General features: G+C 33.8%; 2 protein-coding genes and 1 long non-coding RNA gene across 5 annotated transcripts; 2 read left to right on the forward strand and 1 right to left on the reverse strand.

Annotated features, from left to right (window-relative positions):
* Positions 1 to 2,066: 2,066 nt before the first annotated feature.
* Positions 2,067 to 4,918, forward strand: LOC147764276 (uncharacterized). 2 transcript variants are annotated; one of them, XR_015331844.1, is made up of 6 exons: positions 2,070 to 2,219; positions 2,464 to 2,526; positions 2,613 to 2,790; positions 3,116 to 3,274; positions 3,486 to 3,584; positions 3,726 to 4,918. It is a non-coding gene; the product is annotated as an uncharacterized LOC147764276 (long non-coding RNA). The 2 variants fall into 2 exon arrangements; XR_015331841.1 differs by having other exon boundaries at positions 2,067 to 2,219; positions 2,464 to 2,790.
* A 2,611-nt stretch (positions 4,919 to 7,529) lies between these two features.
* LOC106178679 (uncharacterized) lies at positions 7,530 to 11,845 on the forward strand. 2 transcript variants are annotated; one of them, XM_086999030.1, is made up of 11 exons: positions 7,530 to 7,741; positions 7,937 to 8,051; positions 8,416 to 8,581; positions 8,905 to 9,082; positions 9,325 to 9,473; positions 9,755 to 9,831; positions 10,083 to 10,183; positions 10,481 to 10,597; positions 10,782 to 10,905; positions 11,297 to 11,386; positions 11,691 to 11,845. In XM_086999030.1, exons 1-11 carry the CDS (start codon positions 7,649 to 7,651, stop codon positions 11,843 to 11,845), a joined length of 1,365 nt encoding a protein of 454 aa, XP_086855156.1. In that variant the 5' UTR covers positions 7,530 to 7,648. The 2 variants fall into 2 exon arrangements, with proteins under 2 accessions (XP_086855156.1, XP_086855157.1); XM_086999031.1 differs by having other exon boundaries at positions 8,905 to 9,031.
* On the reverse strand, positions 11,643 to 14,493 carry LOC106161077 (protein Mis18-alpha). Its single transcript, XM_013537929.2, has 5 exons — positions 14,289 to 14,493; positions 14,104 to 14,167; positions 13,391 to 13,513; positions 13,008 to 13,107; positions 11,643 to 12,423 (listed from the first exon to the last, which is right to left on the reverse strand). The coding sequence occupies exons 1-5, from the start codon at positions 14,425 to 14,427 to the stop codon at positions 12,196 to 12,198; spliced, it is 654 nt and encodes a 217-aa protein (XP_013393383.2). The 5' UTR covers positions 14,428 to 14,493; the 3' UTR covers positions 11,643 to 12,195.
* Between the last annotated feature and the right edge of the window lie 83 nt (positions 14,494 to 14,576).

Here is a 14,576-nt window from a genome sequence, read left to right on the forward strand (position 1 = left end):
AAGATGACAAGTGCCTACCATGGAACATAGACTACTCTTCGGATCAACAATTTATGGTTAGTAAATTTTATTTTTTTGGAGGGGATAAAAAAATTGAAAAAAATCTATTCTAGTTTAATTTCTTATAACTGGACAAAGAATATAATGAGTAACTCTACCCAGACATTGACTTCACACATCTATATAAGTTAAGATTAATAAACTTTATTAATTCTTTTTTTTTTGGGGGGGGGCGCAGGGGAATGGGGGATGTAGGCAAATTGCAAAAAGATCTTATCTCATTCTTATTTCTTTTTACAGGACATGGAAGATGACAAGTGCCTACCATGGAACATAGACTACTCTTCGGATCAACAATTTATGGTTAGTAAATTTTAGTTTTTTGGAGTGGATAGAAAAATTGAAAAAAATCTATTCTAGTTTTATTTCTTATTACTGGACAAAGAATATAATGAGTAACTCTACCCAGACATTGACTGCACACGTCTATATAAGTTAAGGTTAATAAACTTTATTATTTCTTTTTGGGTGGGGGTGCGCAGGAGACTGGGGGATGTAGTTAAATTTAAAAAGATCTAATATCATTCTTATTTCTTTTTACAGGACATGGAAGATGACAATTGCCTACCATCGAACATAGACCACTCTTCGGATCATCAATTTAAGGTTAGTAAATTTTATTTTTTTGGAGGGGATAGAAAATTTTTTTACAAAATCTAATGTAGTTTTATTTCTTTTTATGGGACATAGAATATGATAAGTAACATTACCTATACATTGACTTCACATGTCGATATAAGCTGAGGTTAATAAACTCTTTTTTTTGTTGGGGGGGGGGGGTGAGGACGGGGGGCGGTGGACGGGGGGGGGGATGTAGGTTAATAGCAAAAAGATCTAATCTCTTTCTTATTTCTTTTTACAGGACATAGAAGATGACAAGTACCTACCATTGGGCATAGACTATTCTTCGGATCAACAATTTAAGGTTAGTAAATTTTATATTTTGGAGAGGATAAAAAATTTTTTACAAAATCTGATCTAGTTTTATTTCATTTTACAGGACATAGAAGATGATGAGGAACTCTAGAAGATGACAAGTGTCTACCACCGAACATAGACTACTCTTCGGATCAACAATTTAAGGTTAGAAAATTTTATTTTTTTGGAGTTGATAGAAAAATTGCAAAAATTCTAATCTAGTTTTATTTCTTTTTACTGGACATAGATGATGATTAGGAACTCTACCTAGACATTAACTTCACACGTCTATATAAGTTAAATTTAATAAACTTTTTTTTTGTTTGGGGGGGGGGGGGAGACATAGGTAAATTGCAAAAAGATCTAATCTCATTCTTATTTCTTTTTACAGGACATGGAAGATGACAAGTGCCTACCATCAAACATAGACTACTCTTCGGAGCAACAATTTATGGTTAGTAAATTTCATTTTTTGGAGTGGATAGAAAAATTGAAAAAAATCTATTCTAGTTTTATTTCTTATTACTGGACAAAGAATATAATTAGTAACTCTACCCAGACATTGACTGTACACGTCTATATAAGTTACGGTTAATAAACTTTATTATTTCTTTTGGGGGGGGTGGGGGGTGGGGGGTGGGGGGCGCTGGGGACCGGGGGATGTAGGTAAATTGTAAAAAGAGCTAATCTCATTCTTATTTCTTTTTACAGGACATAGAAGATGACAAGTTCCTACCATCAAACATAGACTACTCTTTGGATCAACAATTTCAGGTTAGTCAATTTTTTTTTTTTTTTGGAGGGGATAGAAAAATTTTTACAAAATCTAATATAGTTTTATTTCTTTTTATAGGACATAGAACATGATAAGAAACATTATCCAGACATTGACTTCACATGTCGATATAAGTTGAGGTTAATAAACTTTCCTTTTTTGGTGGGGGGGGGGGGAGGACGGGGGGCGGTGGGATGTAGGTAAATTGTAAAAAGATCTAATCTCTTTCTTATTTCTTTTTACAGGACATAGAAGATGACAAGTACCTATCATTGGACATAGACTATTCTTCGGATCAACAATTTAAGGTTAGTAAATTTTATATTTTATACAGGATAACAATTTTTTTACAAAATCTGATCTAGTTTTATTTCATTTTACAGGACATAGAAGATGATGAGCAACTCTAGAAGATGACAAGTGTCTACCATTGAACATAGACTACTCTTCGGATCAATAATTTAAGGTAAGAAAATTTTATTTTTTTGGAGTTGATAGAAAAATTGAATAAAATTTTATCTAGTTTTATTTCTTTTTACAGGACATAGAATATGATAAGCAACTCTACCTAGACATTGACTCCTGTCTCCAGGTGTCGATATAAGTTAAGGTTAATAAACTTTCTTATTTTTGTTGGGGGGGTGTGGACGGGGGGGGGGATGTTGATTAATTGCAAAAAGATCTAATCTCATTCTTATTTCTTTTTACAGGACATAGAAGGTGATGAGCATCTCCACTCAAACATTGACTAATCTTCGGATCACCAATTAAAGGTTAGTAAATTTTATATTTTTAGGGGGGGGGATAGGTAAATTGAAAAAATCTAATCTCATTCTTAATTTCTTTTTACGGGACATAGATGATGAGTGCCACATATTTGACTTCGACTGTACTCCTTGGACGAACAACGTCAGGTTATTTGCCACATGTATGAGACAACCCACTTCTACGACATGTCTTGACTACACTTCTGGGATAGACGGACAGCCTCTCTTAGGAGCTTGAGCTGCTTGCTCACACTCCTGGGATAAAAGAAGGTTAGTAAACTGTAAGTGGGGAAGAGGGGAGCAAGAAAAAAATATTTTTCATTTCTACCTGGAGTAAACATATTATTACGTGAACAATAATTAAGAGTGTCATGCCCCCGGAGTGCGATGACAAATGCAATTTTAAAAAATCCCTACCCCTATTCACGATGCAACCGATTTTCACAAAATAGGATAACTGTCGTGCCAGGTGGGAGTCGTAAAATTCTAGCATATACTGCACATATATTACTAGTACTTTAATTATTTCATTTTGCAAGGTTCAATTCCATTTCCTTTCATAGTTTTTTTGGTAAACGTACAATTTGATTTTTAGGCTATAGTAAAGCTACACAAGACGTCCAAAGGATAATGGCAACTCTCCAAGATGAAAAGCTCTAATGGCACACACATGTTTAGGAATACTTTGTAATAGAAGCAGACGGCCTTCCACCAGCTCATTACCACAACACTGGAAAAGAATGTTTCAAGGCAAGTACGTGAGAAAAAAAATGGTTACGTACATTATTGCTAGTTATTGAAAATAATATTTTAAAAATGATATTAACTGCGCCTGCTACCAGTAGGTCTGATAAACCTCTAGCATTTACAGGTTGACTTACGAAGTGTCCATATTTGTTTATACATGTTATAACTTTTCTTATGCTCTCAATGCTCTATGACGAAGATTTAATTTGAACTTGTAGGCTACCAAAAGTGTTGACAACAACGTTATGAATAAGGCAGCAACTGAATTTAAGCCTTCAGCCTCCAATGATAATTCAGGAATTTCCATACACCTAATGGTATGTTTTCATGTTTACCCACTAAATCTTTCCATAATGTCAAATATAATTAAACTGAATGTTGACTGTAATAATTGCAGCATATGTAATAAGATATAGAACTTCACAAAAATCTTGACTTAGTTTTGATATCTATTTCAGAACTGAATATGTGGGATGGGCGTCATCTTTACTGTCTACGTTTTAGAGACATTTCTCATAACATGCAAAACACCAAATATAAGAAATGCGTCGAATAATGTACCCAGATCATATCCATATAGAGAATAGCTGAAACATTTTGGACCATGGCTAATGAGTACGGAGAATCACAATACATGTTATAACAAACCCAGTGCACCGAATGGATCTAACTCTTTGTTGGAAAATATTGTTAATACACGCGTACGTACAAGTACGTAAACAGGTTTCACAGATAATTGCAAATGCAGGCTATTTTATTTTGTTTATGGTTTACTTAAAAGGTTAGTTAGATGTGGTTTTATCGAGATGAATTAGATATTTTTTTCACTTGTGCGTTTGAACGTACTTTGATATCTTATCTGACTTAAGTGGGATAGTCCTCATTTCATATGTATATAATTAATTTATTATATATTTAATTGGTTAATCTGCACTTCACGTAACTATAGGTATTGGATCTATATGAGAAATGTGCAGGGTTAATTTCTCATGAGAAACATTGGTATTGTCTACAGTTATTATTGTCCACATTTCAGCCAATCGTTTGGGATTAGTATTTATAAAATATTTGCCTCTGACGGGGAATTGTTTAGCATTGCATTTGAGAAAATCATAATACCTTTTCGTTACCCTTACTAATTCTAATCCTTTTCCTCCTGAAGAATGCTGGGTGCACACAGTCATTCTTCGAGGGAGGTTCGCATGTCACTGTTTTTCCGATTTTCTCAAGTGTGGTTGAACAATAACCAGTTACACGGGTACCTTTTATTCTCTAAATCAAAATTGAACTTAAAATCGGAAGTGGACAGTTACTTGAGATATACCAATGACCCAAACGATTTCAAAGCAAGCTTGCTTTATTCCTTACTTGTTGTTCCACATTTCATGTTAAGTAAAGAGCAATAAAAGTATTGATGTTAAACTGTATATTTTTGTTATAACATTTGTTACAAAGGTGGGCAGTTTTCCTTAAAGATGTTTTCCTAATTATTCATTATAGAATTATTTGTTCCTGGGATGTTGAAAAAAAATCCAGAATGAAGTTATTGGAGAGTATTGATTACATATTGATCAGACAATCTGCACCAATTTTATTATTTGTAATTTTATCATTTACAATAAAAATAAACAATAAAGCAGGTTTATGTTAATTCTGTATTTGATTTTTGTAACATTTAATTAGAAATAATCCTTTAGAAATAATTGCTGAAAGGATTAGAAATAAAGTTTAAAGTTTTCTGGTATCTTATCGTCTAGTTTGTATTAATTGCTAGTAATAGGCAAACATACTACGGTTGTAGGCCTACCCTCCCCACACGCGCGCGCACACACACACACACACACACACACACACACACACACAGAATGTATTGGGTTGAAACTAGACAGAATGCTTTTTTATCCCTGGGCCTTACACAGTAAATTATCTATGTATGCTTTACAAAATGTTTCTTTTTTGTGCCCCCTCCCCTTTTAGAAAAATCATTAGTGTGCCTGTGTCACGTCTGCTACAAATGCCACTGATCAAAGCAAAGGAATACCTACAAAGTGGACGAAAGGGGTCCGCCATATAGATAAACGTCCCAATAAAATATTCGTCCCGATAGATACGTCTCTATGCATACACGTCTCAATAGATTTACGTCTCGTTAAATTTTCGTTCCGATAGAACCACCAACATATTCCTATAAACCCACGTATCTTTAGATCCAGGTACCGCTAGATCCTTCTATCTGACATCGTATAATCGGCTAAAATGCCGATATCAACTTGAGATACAGGTATGGCTTTCGAGTGATAGTCTGGCTGCGAGTACTGTCCCACTTAGTGATCTGACTTAATTACAACCTGATATTTATTTATTTATTTATTTATTTATTTATTTATTTATTTATTAGGTTTTCAAACAAGACATACATGTACGTTCGCGTCTACACGTCTACCATTTACTATCGTTTACTATCATTTACTCCATTCCGCAATGTACGCACGTAACTTCATCAATGTAAACTACTCGTAAATTCGTTATTATGTCCAAGATGTAAAATAACGCTGATTTTTGCCTGCAAACTTTGGGTATGTTTGTCAACCATACAGTTATGATTTCTATCAAGTATACAAGACAGTTATAAGGCAGAATCATTCATGAAATGCCCAAATAAATCATACACAGTATAAAACAAGAAGGGTTTACTTGTAAAACTCTTAACATTATTTCATAAACTTTTCCGAGTTGTTTGACGGGCCGGGGGTGGTGTGTGTGTGTGTGTGTGTGTGTGTGTGTATGCGTGTGTGTGTGTGTGTGTGTGTATGCGTGCGTGCGTGCGTGCGTGCGTGCGTGTGTGTGTTTTTTCTGGGATTAATCGCTATGAAAAAAAATATATAATCTTAAGTTCCTGTCAGAAGCCTTTGTAATCAAAACTAAATGAATGTAACATGAAAATAACAAAACATCTAGTGAAATCATAAAATTCTGTCAGATAATGCAATAGTAGGCCTAATGTAAATTACCCCAGTATTGCGTAAAAACGATCTAGTAGAATAATAAATTGCTGAAAGGATTAATATGTGTACTGTCGTTTTAAAAAAAGTGCATTTTATGTACTGAGTAGTATATCAACCATTTTGAGCAATAGTGTACCTGTAATGGATCTATCGGTATTTGGATCTAAAAATATCTATAGGTATGCGGATTTAAAGGACGTGGGTTTATGAGGACGTCGTATCTATAGGAACGCAAATATATAGGACGGTGGTAAAAATCGGATCTATCGGTTTTAAAATCTAGAAAGACGTTTTTCCAGTTTAGGGACGTGTAATATTTAGGGATTAAATTTTATCCGTACGTACCCTCTGAGAAGAGGCTTAAATAAGCCTGATGTTATTTAGGCCCTACACATTCATAAAGATCAAATAGATGGTAGGATATCAATTCAAATGGCTTTGTAAACAAGTGTAAATACACAAACTACAAAATAAGGGGCCGAAAATAAGAATGTTGGTTAATCTTGGCTTTTTATAGCTTTTTAGGAAAATTACCAGTTTTTCCTGTGACATAAAAACAGTGGTCCCCCCTTTGATTTCTGAAAAAAATCACACCAAATTTTCCCTCTTCAAATAAGAATGTTGACTACATGTAGCTGAATTATAGTTCTAAACCGTATTAAATGGCACCGTTCACCCTCTAAAATACCAAAAATTTTCGCTGACCCCCCCCCCCCTCAGCAGGCCCCGAACCCCACGCCAGGTGAGGGGGGGGGGGAAGGTCGGCTTCAAATAATCCATCCGCCCCTGAGTAAAGAGGCTACGCCAAGTAACAAAATGACGACAATGGGTGTTTTCAAATGGACGTTATGCTAACAGTAAGAATAAGATATATAAGATCAAATTTACATGCATGTGATGCTCGAGCCTGTTCCAGTGAATGATGAAAAAAAAATGCACTTTTGCTTCGACCTTGGCTCGTCTTATCATTCTACATGTATATGCACACTTTTTATACAAAATCGGACTATAACGTTTACAACAATAGGAATAGACATTCAAAAGCCCCCGAGGTAGAAAAAATATCAGTAGGCCTACGCTTGAAATGTGCATAAGAAACATAACCTCAGTGTATTAACCTGTAGGGCCTACATATAACCATAGAAGTAGTACTGTATGATACCTTAACGATGTACCTCGGAAAAACGGAAACAAATTTGTCAAAATTGTTGCAAATTTTGTGTTACTCAGTAGTTGTGAAAATGCACTGCGCAACCACTTGTCAGCACAACCACAATGTTCTGCCAGCGTTTTGGACGTGGATTTTATGCCTGTTTTGAAGACTTATTCTGAATCGTTTTCTAGAGGCAGTTGCTGGAAGTAATACTTTTCATGATATGGGAGCAAACGCAAGTACCTCTAAATGCAGAGTTAAATCTTCTGTGACAATCCCTACATCATCTGAGGATATTTTAAGAAAAACTTATCAGGTGACGTGTTCACATTCAGGACATTATGTTCACTTTCTACTGAACTCTTCATGTTAACGCTAATCTTCATGATAATGGGTATTATGAAGGAAGTTGACGTAATTTCAGCATATAATTCCATAAAATAAACAACTTTATTTGAAAAGCAACAACAATTTCACAGATAAATGCAGATTTAAAATGACTTTCTTTCAGTTTCTGAGATGGATTCCTGTCAGTGAAGAATTTGACTTAGAATCTGTTGCACAAAATATCGCCCAGCAAGCACAGGTAATCAAGTACAGTGAAAGCACAGTTATAATACAGAAAGGTAAGGTCTATTTTCTCACTTTACTATTCATTCATTTATTTATTTCACCTAAAATGTAGCATCTAATTTATGTTGACTTGTATTACAGTTTTTAAATTGCCAAGATAGTGGGAATTCAAATATGGTACGTTGGTTACTTAAATTTGATGTGTTTATATGTTTAGTTACAGAAAGTACATTGGTACAAAACTAATTAAGTATACAGAACTTCCTGCAGACCTTTTTACAAAGAACAAGTAAATTTTACAGCGCTTTTGAACAGTTCCCACCCAATTTTGCCATACTTTTTAACTGTTCTTCCTGTCATTTATAATATTGATTTTGCTATACAGTTCTGACATTTTCATTAATTTTATTGTTTTAGGTACAGTTGGTGAAGGTATTTACATAATTTTGTCTGGGGAAGCAGTGGTTTTGTCAGAGGGAGAGGAGCAACAGGCAATCGCACACATAATGGAGGGGGAGTTTTTTGGAGAGGTGTCCTGTTTTTTTGGAAACCTGTGCACTGCTACTGTGATGACAGTAGCAAAGTAAGAATCTGAAAGAATATCCAGTATGCTTGTAATAAATACAATAAAAAATTACAAAAATTTGAAAATATTTGTAGAATAAAAATGATGATGATGGTGATGATGTTGATATAACAGTGATGGTGATCATGCAGACAATAATGATGAAAATAATGATAATGGATATACTGGCATTTTGGTATACTCTTCTGAAATTTTAGCTGAATATTGTAATTATCAGCTTATATCAGTTAGTCTAATAAGGCTAATGCATTTCAGTATTTCACTTCTGAAAGATTTTGTATTATTGTTTTTTTTTAAATCTCTGCCCTGTAATATTTCAGGGCAAAACTTCTTTTTCTTCGAAAAGATATGCTTGCAACAGTGCTGCAGCTTAGAGTAGATCCTGGAAACAAAGAGGAACAACTGAAATGGTTTGTAGCAAGACGATATCTCCCAACAACAGATATGGTACAGAAAGATCTCCTAGAATTTCAGATAATTGTAGAGTGTTTAAAAACAGTTAAGTGACATCATGTAATGGTATTACATAAATTTATTAATTTGTCAGTTTTATAAATTATAGTTTTCCATGGTACTTTAAATAACCATACAATATAATTTTTTTATAAAGATTTGGCAGAATTTTTAAATAAAAATGATTTATTACCTGAAGGAACTAGAAATATTCAATTACCACAAGGTTGTAAGTGCAGTTTTAAACAAATATTTTTTTGTAAAAAAAAAAAAAAAAAATTCTTCAGGTTCCATTATTCTCTGTCTGGCCCGATGAAGCCCTGGAATCTGTAGCTTTGAACATGGCAGAGCCTATGATAATTGTGTATCCTCCAGGAGCATGTATACTTAGGAAAGGGGATCCTGCCGACCCTCTGTTAGTATTACTCCGAGGAAGGTACATGTACAAACCTTTTAAATCATGCAATTTATGGTTCTTATTGCTTGGTTTGGGGAATTCTTCACAGCTTCGTAATTTTTCTATTCAAAATGTTTTTGCCAATCTTTTAAAACTTTTCTCAGTGTATTTCTGCTCTTTTTAACATTACTCTTGGATTATGATTTTTTGTCAAACTTGGCAACAGGCCAGCAGAAGATTCTGCAGTGCATCTTGTTTGATACTGGTAGTTTAGTGGTTTGTTTCTTGTCATGCTGGTCACTTTTCGTAATACATTCTAGGGTTATGATAATGGAAGATGAGAAAAATTTTCAGGAAGTGAAGTCCAGAAGATTGGCTTTTACATTTGGAGAAGAAGGTAATTTTTTTTGTTTTTGTTAAGTAAAAAATGTTTCAAATAATATCAGAAATGTGGCATTGTGCATTTTATTTGTGCATTTGTCCAACCCAAAGTAACCCTACCCCAGTAGCTAATAGTTGGTGTCACTTTTACTTTTTTTCTACCAATGTCATTTTATTCCATGTAGGCCATACCATAAAATTTAAAACAAACAGCAGAATACAGCATAAAACAGCACAAAATTAATTTAAAGGTATTTTCTACATTAGGTTTGTTTACTGGTAGTGAAAAAATGTTAACAGTTAAAGCTGTTACCTGTTGTCAAGTAATACAACTGAGACGACATTTACTTTTCAAAGTTGTAAGACAGGTAAATCTTCCATTTAATGGTTTGGATATTATTAGGCTGTTATAATGTAGCAGCTAATTGGTGCTGTAGATAGTTGCTTAATGATGATAATACTAACCACATTTCTAATATCAATGCAAAATGTAACTCACAGTGCTATGTAGTAGCTGGGTTTCAAAGTTTTAAGAAATGCCAATTGAATTTCTCTTTTAAGAGTTTTTACAAAAACTTTTAATGTCATTGGTACACGAAATGAGTATTTCTTAACTGACAATTATGATAAGATGTATGCCATATACAATATTTGTTTAATTTAAGCATCCAGTTACTTTAGAAAGGGCTTGGTCAAAGATGGACAAAAGCTGGAGAGAATTTTCTGAAAAGAAAAATTCAGAACTACAGAGTACATATCCAGCTGCATGTTTGCAGTTTGAGGTACAGAATCAGATGCAATGGTAAAATGGCCTCATGCTCAAAATTAAAAAAAAAATAGATGTTCTTGGGTTAGAATATTAATTTTAATGGGGATAAAATCAGTGTCAGTTATGCAACATCCACTAATAAACATGTGTTCTTAAAAGCAGAATGTCACCTCTATGAGACCCATCTTTCACTTCAGACTATTTACCAAAGATTATGTCAGGCAGAGGAATTGCTGAAATTTCCAAGAAGTTTCATCTATGAGCTGGCCTTGGGGTGTGAAGTTGTGGCAGTTCACAGAAAACTGCAAAAGGAATCGACTAGTAAATATTGATTCAAAGGGGCAGTATGCATTTAGATATATAGGTTTATTGTTATCAAATACACAATGGCCAGTGTGATTTACAATAATACAGAAAAAAAATATGGTAAAAAAGGGCTAAAATATGATAACATAATGAACAGGGTTTTTGTTATAATAAATCAACCCAAACCCAAAATACATCCTGTGTAAATTAAAGATGACAACACATGGAAATGGTGTAAATGCAGTGTGAAAACATAAGGGATGAAACTCTCCAGTAAGCTTCAATCAACAGAAAGAAAAGGTTATTCTTATACTTGTAATGGTTAAGAAGTGCTAGATAACTAAGAACACCAGAAATATTGATAATGTTATAAATATACGCCTAGGAATTATTTTATTTTTTGTAGACGAAACATGTGGTTTGTTCATCTTAAAGGGAGAGATTTCAGTCATTCAGCAGGAACAATCAAAAACATACAGAGCTGGAAGCCTGATAGGTAAGACATAAATTAGAAATGACATGTAATTCATTCTAGTTTTGGAATAAATCTCCCTTTATCTGGGCGAGATTGATTTTTTTGTTAGATATATACAGATGTCTCTGGCTTATTCTGTATGCTTTTCTCTACTAGAGTATTTTTGCATGACATTAACATCACCACTCTGCTGGCCTTATGTGTACAGTAGCATAAATTCATTTTAAATATTACCTTCCCTTTTCTCCCCATAGAGATAGGTTCAAAAATGTATTAATTTAATATTTTTATTTTGGTTTTATTTGCAACTTTGTTTTCTCTTCAGGTATGGATAACACAAATGGAAATAAAGAATTCCAGATGGTTGCCAAAGAAATGTCAGCAGTAGTCAAGTTAACTAAGCAATCCATGAAACATGCCCTGGAAAGTCATCCAGAATGTGAATTATTGATTTCAAACAACTTTTTCAAAACAAACTGATAATGGTAGCAACAACAATTACCTAAATGTTTTTAAAACCCTTTAGTAATTGAATCAGAAGTCATGTTTTTAAAGTAAAAATTATAGGCTCAGGCCTTCTGTAAATACAACTGTTTGCTGATCATCAGGAAAAAATGTTTGCAATTTAAACCAAATCTATTAACGAACTAAATTACAGACAGAAAGTCTATGTTCACTACAAATTTGTAAGAACGTGTCTCCTTTTTGACTAAATAAAGTAAACATTTGTAAGAACAAAACTTGTGTGTTTTAACATTTGTGAGGACTTTCTCACTTTTCTATGAACAAAACTGTTTTTGGCACACAATGCTCCAATACCATCCTCCACCTCAGCCTAATTTATTCCTTTTTCCATGACTAGGTGAGGGCATTGGAGAATCTGCTTTAGTTTTTCTGCTGTTTGGCTGTGAAACGCCATTGGAGTTTTTCCGAACCAATGGTGCAACTGCTTGTGTATTGTTACTTGGAAGTTGTGATGCCTCGACACCTGGGTCAGGAGGGGCTAATGATTCCAAGTAGCTGACTCTGTGATTCAAGGCAACAAGAATGCCCTGCATCTGAAATAAAATAATGAAATATTTAAACCAACACATTGTTTCAAGTGTTTATATTTATTTTTTTTGCACCTGTTATAACCATACATAAGTAGTATCCACTGAATAACATCCAATTTAAATAATAAAATTTAACAATATAAAACATTGCACTTAGTGAATTTTAATGTGTGCTAAGCAGCTATATGCATTTGAAAATCTCCCAAAGTCGTATTTCCTGTCTTCTTGATAATTTGACTGAAGATACATCAAATCAAGTCCAAGAGTAGGGACAGGTCAAACAAACTCAGGAGTAGCAGTTGTTAAGTAAAAGATAGACTTTTTTTATCAAGAAATTTTTTCTTAAAAATCTGAGATAGGATACCTTTTAACATAACTTGATTTGTAATGCCAGCAGTATACAAAGGCTTAGGTAATAATTCTTATACGTGTTCTTAAAAAGAACACCATTTTTCTATTTCAAACTTATACCAGGCATGAAACCAGTCCTCGCTGAAAAAGTAGGATTTACACGATTCACAAGAATGACCCTGAAAAAGTCTGAATTCCAACAAAAGTCGGACAAGTCTCATCAATGTTATACGTACCTTTTGAAGTTGTTGCACTACAACATGGAAGGAGGGCAAGGACAAGGTGCTCTCATGACTTCCAGAAACAGATGGTGGATTGCCACTTCCCACTTCATAGCTAATAAAAAAACAATACATATTAACATGCAATTAGCATTTAGCTTTTTTGTTAAAGATGAGCCAGATAATTTAATACTAATACAACTATCACATTGTGAATGAGTTGTGTGCCCAAAAGGCCAGGGGTAAAACTGAACACATCAAAAGAAAAAAGTTAGGTACACGTTAAAAGTTTGTGATAAATATTTAAAATAAACCATTTCAGATAATATTTAGATATCACCTCAAAAGCAAAATGATGCTTTTCCCCCAAGTTCATGTCTCTTTAAAAACCTGTTTACCTTTTGATTTTATTGGCATCAAAACCAAATTTCTCTCTGATACTGTCCAGACTCTTGTGTGTTGTTTGATACATCTTACCAAGGAGTTCCTTGCAACTCAAACATCTCAGTCTGACAAATGTGCTAAAAAATGTGCAATGAAGATTATTTTTTACAGACTGCCATCATAAATAAACAATAAAGAACAAATATTCAGTAACTATGTATTTTGATTCAGAATAACAAAAGTCTTGAAAAGATATTCAAAATAATGAGAACAGGTTTTTCTTTAAAGCTACCTATTAAACAAAAAGATTCCCAGTAATGCATATAAACAAATTTTACTATAGTTTCTTATATGAATAAAATAAAGTCAACATGCCAAGTCATTAACCAAATTAATCCCTCGTGCAGCTAAAAAATAGCTGTATAACTGCACCTTCTTCAAATTTCTGGTATTGCACAATCATTCCATTTGTATGGATGCAATTGCATGCACAATTGCAAACTTATTCAAATGCGTTGCACAGAAAGAAAGCATAAATATCCTTTCAAGTATCATTTTTCCAGATTTATTAAACAATGCCCTTAGATATTCCCCTAAAATACTACTAAACTATTTGAAACTATGCTGGCATTTGGTCAGGTTTTTGCAGCAAAAAAAATTGTCAAAATTGACTTCAAATGCAGTTATTTAATTAAAGGGTCAAAAGCAATGATAAACATTTGCCAACCTTCCTACATCTGCACCTTCTGTTGAAGTTATCAGGGTGCTACCTTGGTACACATTTATAGCCGCTGAAATGTTGATAATGTCAAAATTATAACATGCATAGTGACAGGTACTGAAGAATAAATTAAGGCATTTAACTTTTAAGCCATTGAAATTGGAAAATGTTGAACTTTGAGGTGAACTTACAGCCCAAAATCATGATCCTCAGGTCTTGATTTATTCCCATCCAAGAGGATGAGTCGCCGATTATTACGTTACAATTTTCACACTGGAATACTACGACTCCTGTATCTTCTATTTCTTGAAGAGTATCGACAGTTCCCATGTTCTGCGTGATACAAACGGTAGCGATGTTCGACTTTCCCGCTTCCGTTCCTCCGATTGACGTTAGTTTCGTATTTTGATTTGTGAAATAATAGTAAAAGTCTGGTAAATAACAATAATTTTATAACATAGTATATGTTAATTTTGTTT

This window comes from Lingula anatina, chromosome 1, assembly GCF_051362555.1.
Source record: "Lingula anatina isolate TDL-2025a chromosome 1, LinAna3.0, whole genome shotgun sequence".
NCBI lineage: Eukaryota > Metazoa > Brachiopoda > Lingulata > Lingulida > Lingulidae > Lingula > Lingula anatina.